The sequence below is a fragment of the Lithobates pipiens genome, unplaced genomic scaffold (genome assembly GCF_037356315.1).
Source record: "Lithobates pipiens isolate NorthernLeopardFrog02 unplaced genomic scaffold, aLitPip1_a1.2 Scaffold_22, whole genome shotgun sequence".
In the NCBI taxonomy this organism is placed as follows: domain Eukaryota; kingdom Metazoa; phylum Chordata; class Amphibia; order Anura; family Ranidae; genus Lithobates; species Lithobates pipiens.
This window is the reverse complement of record NW_027507784.1, coordinates 52888628-52901347: the sequence shown is the minus strand read 5'-3', so window position 1 is coordinate 52901347 and position 12720 is coordinate 52888628. Positions and strand designations below refer to the sequence as shown.

Below are 12720 nucleotides of genomic sequence, written 5' to 3'. Positions count from 1 at the left end.
ATTTATGGGTTGCTTGTGTCTGCTTTAACTTTAAGAGAGGGCAAATGTTTAATCTGTATACCCTCACAGTGTGGATCCTATGTGTTCCTCACTAGACAACAGCCAATGTGTCTACTTCCCACATTAGCACAGACTAGTGTTGTGTCTCAGTGGTGCAGACAGACTGTTAGCAGGTCGCCATCTTTGTTAATTACACAAACTTCCTGCTCCAACTCTTCCTACTATTTTTTACAGCAGAAATACCATAACAATTTCTTAAAATGATAACACACACAGAACTTAAAGGGGTTGTAAACCCTCATGTTTTTTCATCCTAATCAATTCTATGCATTAAGGTGTAAAAACTCCTGGCGCTGACCGGCCCCCCAGCCTCCCATGTCTTACTCACCTGAGCCCTTCGTTCCCTTGGCGGAGACCTGCTCTTCCTTTCTGCCTGGGGTTCTCAGCTCTTGATTGGATAGATTGATAGCAGCGTAGCCATTGGCTCTTGCTGCTGTCAATGAAATCCAATGCCACAGGGTGCGGGGCCGAGTCCAGCATTCTGTGTCTATATACGCAAATGCTTGACTCGGGAGCGCACCTGCAACATAGACCCCCCAGGAAAAGCACTTATCCCAGGGGGCTTTGCGATGCGGGAGGAGCCACGAGTGCCGCCGGGGACCCCAGAAGATGATTATAGGGGCCACACTGTGTAAAAATAACTGCACATTGGTGATAAGTGTGTTATGTTTGCTATTTAAAAAAATAAAAATAGGTTTTCAATCACTTCAACAAATACACAACATTCCCCCCTTCCTCTGTTACACTTTAAAACCTGATAACATTATAGTAAGTACATAGCCGGGTGCCTAGAGAAAATGTTTTGGTTTGTTCTGAACGCCATCAAGTTCTACTCTTCAGTTTATGAGAGTGGGCGTTTTTGTCCGGGCTCCTAGATATTTGTGGCTGTGTGGTAGGGCTAGACACTTCATACCAAGTAAGTCAGTTAGGAGTTGTGTCCTGTCCTACGAAAAGGTACTAACCTGCTCACATGCCAAGTTGATCCATCCTCCAGCCTTTAGGTTTCTGATCCCAATTGGCTGTGGACTCTCTTAGGCTTAGAGAAAATGGGGTTAATCTTTGGCTTGTTAGTACCTTTCTAAGGCCGCGTACACACGCGGGGACTGTTCGCCCAACTTTGTCCGTCAAACAGTTTCGGCAAACAGTCCGCTCAAAATTAGCATGGACGGACATGGCCACACACGACGGACGAACAGTTTGCTGAAACCGTGCGCGATGACGTGAACGGCACGTACGACGGGACGAAAAATACGACGTCCTATACACTGCATTATAACTTTCGGCGTGTAAATCCTTTCTGAGCATGCGCGGAACTTAGTTTGACGAACAAGCCTACACACGAGGGGACTGTTCGCTGAAACAAGGTTTCAGCGGACAGTTTTTCGGAATTTCCGAAAAACCTTGCTCAGCGGACTGTTCGCTGAAACTGTCCGCTGAAAGCCCACACACGAGCGGACTGTTTGCCGAAACACTGTTCAGCGGACAAAGTTGGGCGAACAGTCCCCGCGTGTGTACGCGGCCTTATTCTCACTCGCTGGTCAGAAATGTGGGTAGTTGTCTTGAAGTTTCTACTTTATTGCGGCTTCAGTCTTCTGAGATGGGTTCATAGATCATGAGCAATCATCAGTTTTGCAGGTGATTCCCCAGTGGAACTATGATCAGCTGACCTGTTGTGTTTGTACAACCCTAGTTACAGTTTTGCTCAAGAGAAGTCCATTATGAAGATGTGTCTTTAGGCCATTTTTAAATGTCTGGGTAAACCTTTCCACACCTTCATTGGCCTGGGGATGGCATTATGGTGTTACGATGTACTTTACTCCCTTTGATTTAAGGAAAGTCTCAAACTCTTTCAAAATAAGTTGTGGATCATCTCCAGTTGTGGTCCTCACCTTGAGAACTATCCAAAGTGGTGATGACAATTTTAGGGGTCATGACTACTGCTGTAACCAACTCAAACAGTATCCGATGTTCTGTTGCTACTGCAATTTCTAGCTTTAAAGGTGCTCCAAAGCGTGCTAGCTTTTTGACAAAATATTCGGGAGCTATTCATATTTGGGCTTTTTTCACATTGGTACTGATTCTGCAGGACATAAATAATTACTGTTTGGTGTCTACACATAGCAGAACAACAGCTGAAACCATTACTCTCACTTTCCAACAAATAATTAGTAACTGGACATATTTATGAGTTTTATTGGCCACACTAGCCCCCTTTCCTAGGGTGAGAGACCTACATAAAACTTTAATTTAGAGGTTCACTTTTGGTGTGCTGGCCATATTTGAATGATCCAGGAATAAGGCTAGGTTGTGCTGGTCTGTGAGCTGCGTTTTTCTCGGGCAGGGCAGTCCATTCATTTAAATTGGCTGCTGTGCATCTTGAATATGCAGGGAAAAGGCCCCTGCACCTTTTCTAAAAAAAAGCATCCCACAAGGAAACCGCAGGTGCAGTGCAGTTCCCAGTGCGAGGAAACCGTGCTGCGTTTTCCAGTGCGCAGGGGTGCCATGAGGATTAATGGTACCCCCACGTATCTCCTGTATTGCTGACTTTTAAAGTACTCCAGTGATGCAGCTAACAAAAGTTAAATATCGTTTTTTTTTTTTTTTTATAAATATCATATAAAATGCATTAACAATGAATTGTAAAAGGTAACGTTTCCAACACTAAGTTACCTTCCATGTCTTGAATGAGAAAAAAAAAACCTGACAGGGTTCTAATCCTTCCCTGCACCATCCACAACTGCTGTAGGGAACATCAGGTCTGGCATTACAGTTTATATATTATTTTTAAAAGTCCCTTTGTGAAAAAATGTAATTGTTGATCTTGAAACCGTTCTTACTTTTTTAGCAGAAGGCACACTGCATAGCTCCTAGTATTAATAATTAAAAGTTCATTTTGATTGCTCTGCCATGTGGTGAAACCACATCAGGCTTTAAATGTGGCTTGGACATTGTACAATTATTCAAGGTTTTAATAAACGAGACATAGTGAGTTTGCTAGAAGGGGATTAGCGGAATGAAACACGCAGTAGGCCCAGCCAATTTAAATAAAATCACTGAAAACTGACAAGCTTCCTAAATGAACCTTGGCAGTATAACAACAGAGCATTATATAATCAGTGTCCAGTTTCTGCTTATTTATTATTTTTACATGGTTCTGGATTTTAATCTCTGTAACACTGATTAAAATAATAGTTAATGCATAAAGCACTGTTTTAAATGAGGTTGATTGTCTGTGCCATGTACCAAGTGAAAAATGTATTAATATAATGACTTGGTCAACTGAGTAAAAGAAACACTATAGGAAACTTACAACTTTAATTTCTGTTCTTTTAAACAATAATCAACATTGAGCTACAGATATGGCCTTACATATAACCCTTCTTAATGTGGATTTTCTTCATCCCCTGCATAACATCATTAAGGTGTAACTCCAGCCGAAACATGTCTTTCATTTTGGATAATGTAAGGAAGCATAAAAATGCGCCTGCGTTCAGACTATTGACATTAAAATATTTACATTTTCCTTACAAACTGTTAGGGCCCTTTCACACTGATCTATATTTGAGTAGTTTTTGGTGTTTAACCACTTGCTTACTGGGCACTTATACCCCCTCTCTGACCAGGCCAATTTCCATCTTTCAGCACTTTCACACTTTGAATGAATATGCGCTGTCATACGACACTGTACCCAAATTAAAGTTTTATCATTTTGTTCACAAAAATAGAGCTTTCTTTTGGTGTTATTTAATCACCATTGCATTTTTTATTATTTTTGCTAAACAAACAAAAAAAGACAGAAAATTGTATAAAAAAAAAATCTTTTTTTTATATTTTGTTATAAAATTTTGCAAACAGGTCATTTTTCTCCTTCACTGATGGGCACTGGTAGGCAGCACTGATAGATGGCATTGATGGGCACTGATGAGGCGGCACTGATCAGGAGGCACTTTTGAGGCTGAACTGATGGGTGGCACTGATAGGTACTGATAGGCAGCACTGGTGGGCTCTGATAGGTGGCACTGGTGGGCACTAATTAGCAGTACTGATGTGCACTAGTGGGCACGGATTTGCAGCACTGGAGGGCACTGATTAGCAGCACTATTTGGCACTTAGGGCAATGGTTGGCACTTAGGGGACCAATGTCCCTCTAACAGAAGCCAGTTACTGGCTTTATTCTTTTCTTCACGTTTACAGTGTGAAGGGAAAAAAAGCTGGTAACCAGCTTCTGTTTACTTCCATGATCAGCTGCCATTGGCTGACAGATGATCACGTGGTAAAGGGCACGCTGAGATTGGCCCTTTACCGTGCTTTGTGATCAGCCGAGTCTGCCAGGGGGCGCGCAGGCAGCGAGAGAATGGGAGGACGTAGATGGACACCTCCTGGTATTTAAGGGCTGCGCTGTAGCCGTATTTTGACTATAGTGTGGATGTCGAGTGGTTAAAAAGTGGAACAAAAATGCATGAAAAATGTATCCCTTTAAATGCTATGGAACTCTTCACACCAAGACACTGCAGTGCATTTTTAGTGCATAGTCCTGCATACTACATTAGTGGTGCACGTTTAAAAAAACAAACCAAAAATGCACTCCCTCTTTGAAATGAATGGAAGATGCATCAAAAGTGCATCCGCACCAGAGTTGCATTTTTGAGGAGCTATTTGAGTCACGGGTGCATGATTGGAATCAGGTAACCAGAAAACACCAAAAATGCATCACAAACGCACCAGAAACACTTTTCAACTAAGCAGTGTGAAAAGGGCCCTAAGAGTCCTTGCACGTGATACTTATGCATTAAAGTATAACTAAAGGCAAAACTTTTTCTGGTTTTGCATAGAGTGCGGAGGGATTAGAACCCTTGTTAGGTTTTATTGCTGCATGTGCCCCGTTAAGGAGATCCTCTCTATTTGTCCTGTTTACCATTATCACTGCAAAGGAAAGTAAAAGAAAATCCCACATTTAGGGTTGTCCCCAAAAAAGTAATAGGGGAAATCTTCCAATGGGGACACTAGTTCTGGTGACCTGGGGGTCCCCAAGGAATTCTTAAAATTTGCAGGGATTTCCCCCCATTTCCTGTTTGGCTATGGGACAGGAAGTGAAATTAAATCTCAATGTGACACAGATGCCAAAGAAAAAAATCTGACGGGTTATAATCCTCCCTTGCTCAATACAAAAAAAAAAAAGATTTGCCTATAGTTCTACTTTAGGCAAGCATAGTCTATATACGTTTATGTGCATAAAAATTCCAGAATGATTTTTCTAGCTCCCAGAATTGAGGGAGGTGGAATTTATACGAGTTTACCCGTACTGACATGCACATGCATAAAATAATAATACCCATGAACCCAGATTTTTGGGGTTTTATTGCTGATCTAAATGTGGTTATAGTTTACTCACATTTACTCTTCTGTGTGTATTGTGTGTACAGGCCCATTTAAAGCAATGGGCTTCATTAAATTCAGATCAGTAAAAAAATAAAAACCTGAACCCCTGACTTTTCTAGCTTCTTTTATTTTTAATTCATTCTCAAATATTCTCAAAGATCCCAACAAAGAACCCATTCACACTTAGCATGAGCAAAGCCTGGCTATTTAAAAGGCTTTTTTGCACATTTTCTTGCATTTCTACACCAGTGTTAATTTCATCGACTAAAACGACTAAAACAATTTAGTCAACTAAGTGAATATTATTTTAATTGACTAAAATACAACTAAAACTAAAACAACTGAGATGACTAAAATATGACTAAAATTAAAATGGCATTTTAGTCAAAAGACTAAAATGGGACTAAATCTAAAACTCTAAATCTTTTTCCAACGGATTTTGTCCGAAACTAGTGTTGCATACACACGGTCGCACAAAGTTGTTGGAAAATCCGATTGTTCGGAACGAGGTGACGTCAAACGCGTAAGTCGGGACTATAAATGGGCCAGTAGCTTTCGTCTCTTGGTTTATTCTGAGCATGCATGGCACTTTGTCTGTTGGAATTGTCTACAGACGATCTTAATTTTGCAATCAAATTTTGTTGTCGGAAAATTTTAGATCTTGCTTTCAAACTTTGTGCGTCGGAAAATCCGACAGAAAAAGTCAGATAAAGCCCACACATGATCGGATTTTCCAACAACATAATCCGATCTGACTTTTTCCATCAGAATTTCCGACCGTGTGTACAGGGCATTAGACTAAAACTAAATAGAAAGTTTACTTCAAAATGAACACTGGTCTGTAGTCCATGTTCATACCTGAATACCATAATAAATAACATATTCGATTTTCCACTCCAGCAGTATATAATGAGTTTGGAAATTGTAGAGAAATTGTAGAGAAATGTTAATTAATGCGTTTCAATTTAATTACACCCAGAGTCATTAGGTTTTAGACAATTAAAATTAGTTTTAGTCAACTAAAATGTAGTGGATATTTAGTAGACTAAATAGGACTAAAACAACTGCAGAAGACTAAAATGGGACTAAAACTAAAATGCCATTTTAGTCCTAAAACTAAGACTAAAACTAAATTTAAATTTGCTGCCAAATTAACACTGTTCTATGCACAGTTTGTAATACAGGAGCAGAATCACGTTTTAGGCCCCATAGACGTGCTGCCATTAAAGCTCTGCTTACAAAAACATGCAATTCTATCTCAAAGATGCTCATGCACTTGTAGTAGGAGATTAGTAATATCAGCAATATGATTTGCGAGAGGACAGAAGGGGGTATGTGAGCTGTACATCTTTTCTCTGTAGCAGCTGCTGCTCTTAACTTTTGCAGCTCTGCAAGACAGCTAATGAGAAAAGTATCTGGTGGTGTGAAGTAGACATTTCAGGGATGATTTTCAACAGAAGCAGCTGCCTGCAGATAATGGGATACACTCTATTACACATAAAAGGAGAAAGGAAGCGGTGCCGATCTGAGTGTAGCATAGGGTTAAAACATCAGGTTTAATATGTGGTAACAAACTTACATGGTATCAGAGGTAAAAAGGCATGTAGTAAAAATCCACGTTAGTCCCTGATGTCCGTACCACTGGGCGCGGGTGATCAAAAATCGCGGCCACTCCGGTGGTATCCGAAGCTCCGGAGCTGCAGAGGATCAGCTAGGGGGTAGGCACATCAGCACATCGTTCGTGGCGTCTGTGACAAGCAGGGGCGTGGCAGATCAGTGCCGCTTCCTTTCTCCTTTTATCTCTACAGAGTCTTTTTCTGCTCTAATAGCTGGCTGCCAACACTGACTCCCTAGACTGAGACCACTCACAGGTCTAGCTGGAGCAGCATATCAAACTATTCACTTAAATTTGATTGACTTTATGCTTTTTCTTATTTTTCAATATCCCAAACTTTTCTGAGCTTTTTGAAGACTCTTTTTCTTCTGTGTGTTTACACCCCCAGCCCATGCGCCGAGTGCTCTAAAAATATGTCTGTAACACTAATACACATAGCTAATGTGTTTTGTGCTGTATCCCAAAAAACTAATCTTAAGCTTTGAAGATTAATTTCTCCACAATACTTATAGCTACAGAGGTCAATGAGGCTTGTTTGAAAGCGATATCGCTGCTTGTTCAGAATATTTAAAAACCTCAATGTGCATAGTCCAGTCACAATTTTGTTTTAAAATCTCTGTCAGGCTTTTATTGCTGTCTGCAGCCAGATCGGGAGGCATTTTATGCACTTTCTGTCCCCCCGAGGAACAATAGGAAGCAATTGTAAATCTCCCCGGAAAACAAGGGAAAAACTTTTTAAAAATGTATCCGTCTTTATTTTTTACACCCAGTTTGTTTGTTTTTTGCTTTAGATATGATCCTTGATCAACAAGTCGCTTCAGGGCAACTAAGTGAGGATGTTCGTCATAGAGTTCATGAGGCTCTCCTGAAACAACACCATCATCAAAACCAAAAGAAGTTAAGTAATCGAATACCAATTGTGCGCTCATTCGCTGATATTGGCAAGAAACAGTCAGAGCCTCATTCCATGGACAAAAATGGTAAGTTGTTTGTTTTCCTTCAATAAACCAATATATTTCACCTATCTATGGCTAGAAATATTGTAGCTCATGGAAGCCACACAGTGTTGTACAGTTTATGCCTGCTATGCTAAAAAAACCTTTTAAAGTCAATGTCACCCTTTTCAATTTTGCCACTTATTAAATAGTAAATTAGTAAATTAGCAATAATATTAAATGATTACTTTGTGTTATTCATGTTCATAATTGTATTTAATTACCTCTGTTTCTTCCATGGATGATCTGTGCACACTCATGTGAGATCATTCCTGGACGATCCTTGAGATATAGTTAGCCTGTAGATAATATGTCTGTAATATGCATAAAAGTCATATTTAAATTTGGTTCCAGTCCCTGCTCAATATCATATTTTAATGGAAACCCGTATTGAAGAAGATGAGAAGCTCTACTGTTGAGTATACAACAGATGGCCTTAAAACTACCGGCTGCCTTCTTTTACAGTAGTCTTAACAATATTTTTTGTAACATGGTCCCTTTAAAGTATTGAGGCCGGAGAAAGACAGTCAACTATTACTTTTAGAAGGGAGAAAAGAGAAAACCTCAGGACTTTAAATGAGGCGGTGACCGGGTAAGGTTAATTGCCTCCATTCCTATCTAATTGAAACAAACAGGAGGACTGGGGGTTGGGACTTTAAATGAAGCAGGCAGGGGGTAAAAGTTTACATTTGTTGGAAGTCAGTGATAAGTTACATAAGGGTAATCATGAGCACACCACAAAAAAACAATATATTTTGTTCAAAGGATAAACGTACAGCAATGACAATAACCATTAATAATACAAATCACATATTGCAGGTGATCATTAAGTAAATAAAACTTAAAGTTGGCATATAATAGCTCTACGCATTTTGTGGATTCAAGCACTCTTCAGGAGTATGCACATGGAAAACAGAATGATGTAGTATAATAGTAACAAGAATATCTGTAAGGCCGCGTACACACGCGCGGACTGTTCGCCCAACTTTGTCCGTCCAACAGTTTCGGCAAACAGTCCGCTCAAACTTAGCATGGACGGACATGGCCACACACGACGGACGAACAGTTTGCTGAAACCGTGCGCGATGACGTGAACGGCACGTACGACGGGACGAAAAATACGACGTCCTATACACTGCATTATAGCTTTCGGCGTGAAAATCCTTTCTGAGCATGCGCGCAACTTTGTTTGACAAACAAGCCTACACACGGGCGGACTGTTCGCTCAAACAAGGTTTCAGCGGACAGTTTTTCGGAATTTCCGAAAAACCTTGTCCGTCCAACTGTCCGCTGAAACTGTCCGCTGAAAGCCCACACACGAGCGGACTGTCCGCCCAAACACTGTTCAGCGGACAAAGTTGGGCGAACAGTCCGCCCGTGTGTACGCGGCCTAAGGCCTGACCCTGTCACGGAAGGAGATTAAAATAAAATAAAGTAATTAGAGACAATCTTGCCTAGGATAAACCCCCCAAAACCACTCATGACCTCATTTTTTCACCAACGATTTATGCTGCACTATCATTCTATCCTACCTATTCTCCTTGGTTGATATGGTTTCTTAATATTCTTAATTTTCTATGTATTATCCTTTGAACAAAATATATTGTTGTTTTTTTTGTGGTGTACTCATGATTACCCTTATGTAACTTATCACTGACTTCCAATAAATGTAAACTTTTTACACCTGCCTGCTTCATTTAACCACTTGCCGACCGCCGCACGACGATGTACATCCTATTTTTGAAGAGGGATATCTCGGTAACGGCAGCAGCTGCTGCCACAACCGAGATATCCATCTCTTCAGGCGGCGGTCGGCTGTACGATAACGGTGGTCTCCGCGGCGGATTCGCCACGAGATCACCGCTATCGGCGGTGGGAGAGGTGCCACCCCCCTCCCGCCGCCCTCCCGCACCTTCCGCCGCTTACCGGAGCCGTCGGTAGCGGCGGAGGCGATCGGGTCCTCTTCCTAGCTGGGCATAGAGACAAGTGAGGCTAAGATGGCCCCCACTTGTCTCTATACCATAGGAGGGCGGAAGCGACGTCAAAACGTCACTTCCGCCCATACCTCTTAAAGGTATATTTTTTTTAAATGTCAGATTCTCTTTTTTTTTTTTTTTTGCATTTTAGCCCAAATATGATATCTGAGGACAGATCTCATATTTAAGAGGACCTGTCATGCTTTTTTCTATTACAAGGGATGTTTACATTCCTTGTAATAGGAATAAAAGTGATCCATTTTTTTTTTAAACAGTGTAAAAATGAATAAAATCAATTAAAATAAATAAGAAAAAATTTTTTTTTTTTAAAAACACCCCGTCACGACGAGCTTGCGCACAGAAGCGAGCGCATATGTGAGTAGCGCCTGCATATGAAAACGGTGGTCAAACCACACATGTGAGGCATCGCCGCTATCGGTAGAGCGAGAGCAATAATTCTAGCCCTAGACCTCCTCTGTAACGCAAAAAATGCAACCTGTAGAATTTTTTAAATGTCGCTTATGGAGATTTTTGAGGCTAAAAGTTTGACGCCATTCCACGAGCGGGCGCAATTTTGAAGCGTGACATGTTGGGTATCAATTTACTTGGCGTACCATTATCTTTCACAATATAAAAAAAAATTGGGCTAATTTTACTGTTGTCTTATTTTTTTATTCAAAAAAGTGCATTTTTTCCAAAAAAAGTGCGCTTGTAAGACCGCTGCGCAAATACGGTGTGAAAAAAAGTATTTCAATGACCGCCATTTTATTTTCTAGGGTGTTAGAAAAAAAACAATATAAAATGTTTGGGGGTTCTAAGTAATTTTCTAGCAAAAAAAACAGTTTTAAACATGAAAACACCAAGTCTGAAAAAGAGGCCTGGTCCTTAAGTGGTTAGAGTCCCAACCCCCAGTCCTCCTGTTTGTTATTTTTAGAAGGGAGTCAGCAATGGCTTCTGCCTTACTCTCGTGAGTTTACTTTGTGTATTTCAGTTTATTCTAAACATTTCTAGCAATGTACATTGAATTCTGAATTATTCAAGACATCTATTTTTGCTATTTCTTCCAACCCAACAAAAAACACCCTAACCTGATTCTAAGTGTAATTGTGTAGAGTACAGTTATTTACTAAGGGCAAATAAACTGTTAATTTTGCAAGGATATTGTCCCCCAGAAGGAATAAGGTGAAGCTCTGCTGACTTCCATCATCCTTGGGAAAGCAAAAATTCTGTTTTCCATTTTTTTTTATCCTTGCATGTGATTGGGTATTCTTTGCAAAGTGAAGTTTCACTTCATTTATTAGGCCCTGGGGCTAAATACCTTGCACAGTGCAACCTTACAAACTGAGTAGTCTATTTGCCTTTATTAAATGTTGGGTGTCATACAGTTTCTTCACAAAAAAGCCCAGCCAGGTTCGACATGTGCAGTAGATTTCCCTTTCATTCATATGATATGGCCATCAGTTGGGCATTTACTGAACATGTGTGCTCTGGCCTGGGAGAGTTTCTGTGAAAAGGCTGGGACTTGCTGGAGAAGGGGAAATGTACTTCTTAAGGATTACTGTACTGAAAGTACAGTTATAGTTTAAAATGTAAAGTCGCTTTTACCTCTGTATTCCCACCATTAGCATTTCCAGTCTTTGTAATGTGGCCTCTCGGTTTTTTATAGCGTTTTTGGGAAAGACCCTCCCACACTTATGTGTCACAATCTCCATTCCCTTTATTGAAGAGTTCATCTCTTTGTGCCTTCTGCTTAGGTATATGAAACTATAATATAAAGCTGATCAGAATTTGGTGCTCTCATCTCTTTTCTGTGCTTGGGCACTTTGGATAGGAAGATTCCTGTAGATGGAGATACCTTAGCAGTAGAAGGTGGTAGTACCAGGAAGAAGAATAGCTACAAAATAGCTACTGAATGGGCCATATATATATATATATATATATATATATATATATAAAAAGAAGTGACATTCACCAAACATTTACTACATTCTTCCTGTGGTTTAAAAATCCACAATTAATTCACTACTAGGGATGAAGTTTGGGTTTCGCAGTCACATGTGATCCAGTATGTCCAAAATGTGCAGTCCCAACAAGAAATTGTAAAAATTCACCAGGCCAGTTTTTTATAACCATAATGCACTGCCTGACCTTTCAGCTGTGGCCACCCAAGTTACAATGAACAATAATATGAGCTTTGTTATGTTCCATCCCCTCACAATTTAAAGGATGGCTTTCCAACAGACATTTTTCATAGGGTTGCCACCTTTTCTTCAAGCCAAACCCGAACACTTTTGCGGCACAGGGCAATATTTTGTTTCTTTTTTCAGTAAATACTATAGGATTATAAAAGACCTGGGATATATTTGGGTGCCCCAAGGAGAGTAGTAATGTAGCGCACAGAGCGCACCAGTGGGTGCGGCCAAATTGCTCTTGCTTACATCATCAACCCACCCTTCAGTGATGCCAAACCTGACCTCAAACAGCTGCCCGCAGCGGCAACAGATTTGTGTATGACTATCTGGGTTACTTGGGGAGCCACAGCCTAGTCTGAATAATGTCCACCTGAAACCCGGACACATGATTCAAAACCCGAACTGTCCGGGTAAATCCTGGACAGGTGGCAACCCTAATTTTTCAGCATGTGTAGTTTAGAGAGCTGACAGTTTGTGTAGGAAGAGTTCTGTATGGCACTATA

General features: G+C 40.6%; 1 protein-coding gene across 5 annotated transcripts in view; it reads left to right on the top strand.

Annotated features, from left to right (window-relative positions):
• Positions 1 to 12720, top strand: part of SLC4A10 (solute carrier family 4 member 10) — a 381585-nt gene that overhangs the window by 229717 nt on the left and 139148 nt on the right. For all 5 annotated transcript variants that reach the window (XM_077447585.1, XM_077447587.1, XM_077447583.1 and 2 more), the window contains exon 6: positions 7846 to 8034. In XM_077447585.1, the coding sequence (XP_077303711.1) occupies positions 7846 to 8034 (189 nt within the window). The remainder of the gene's footprint in view (positions 1 to 7845; positions 8035 to 12720) is intronic.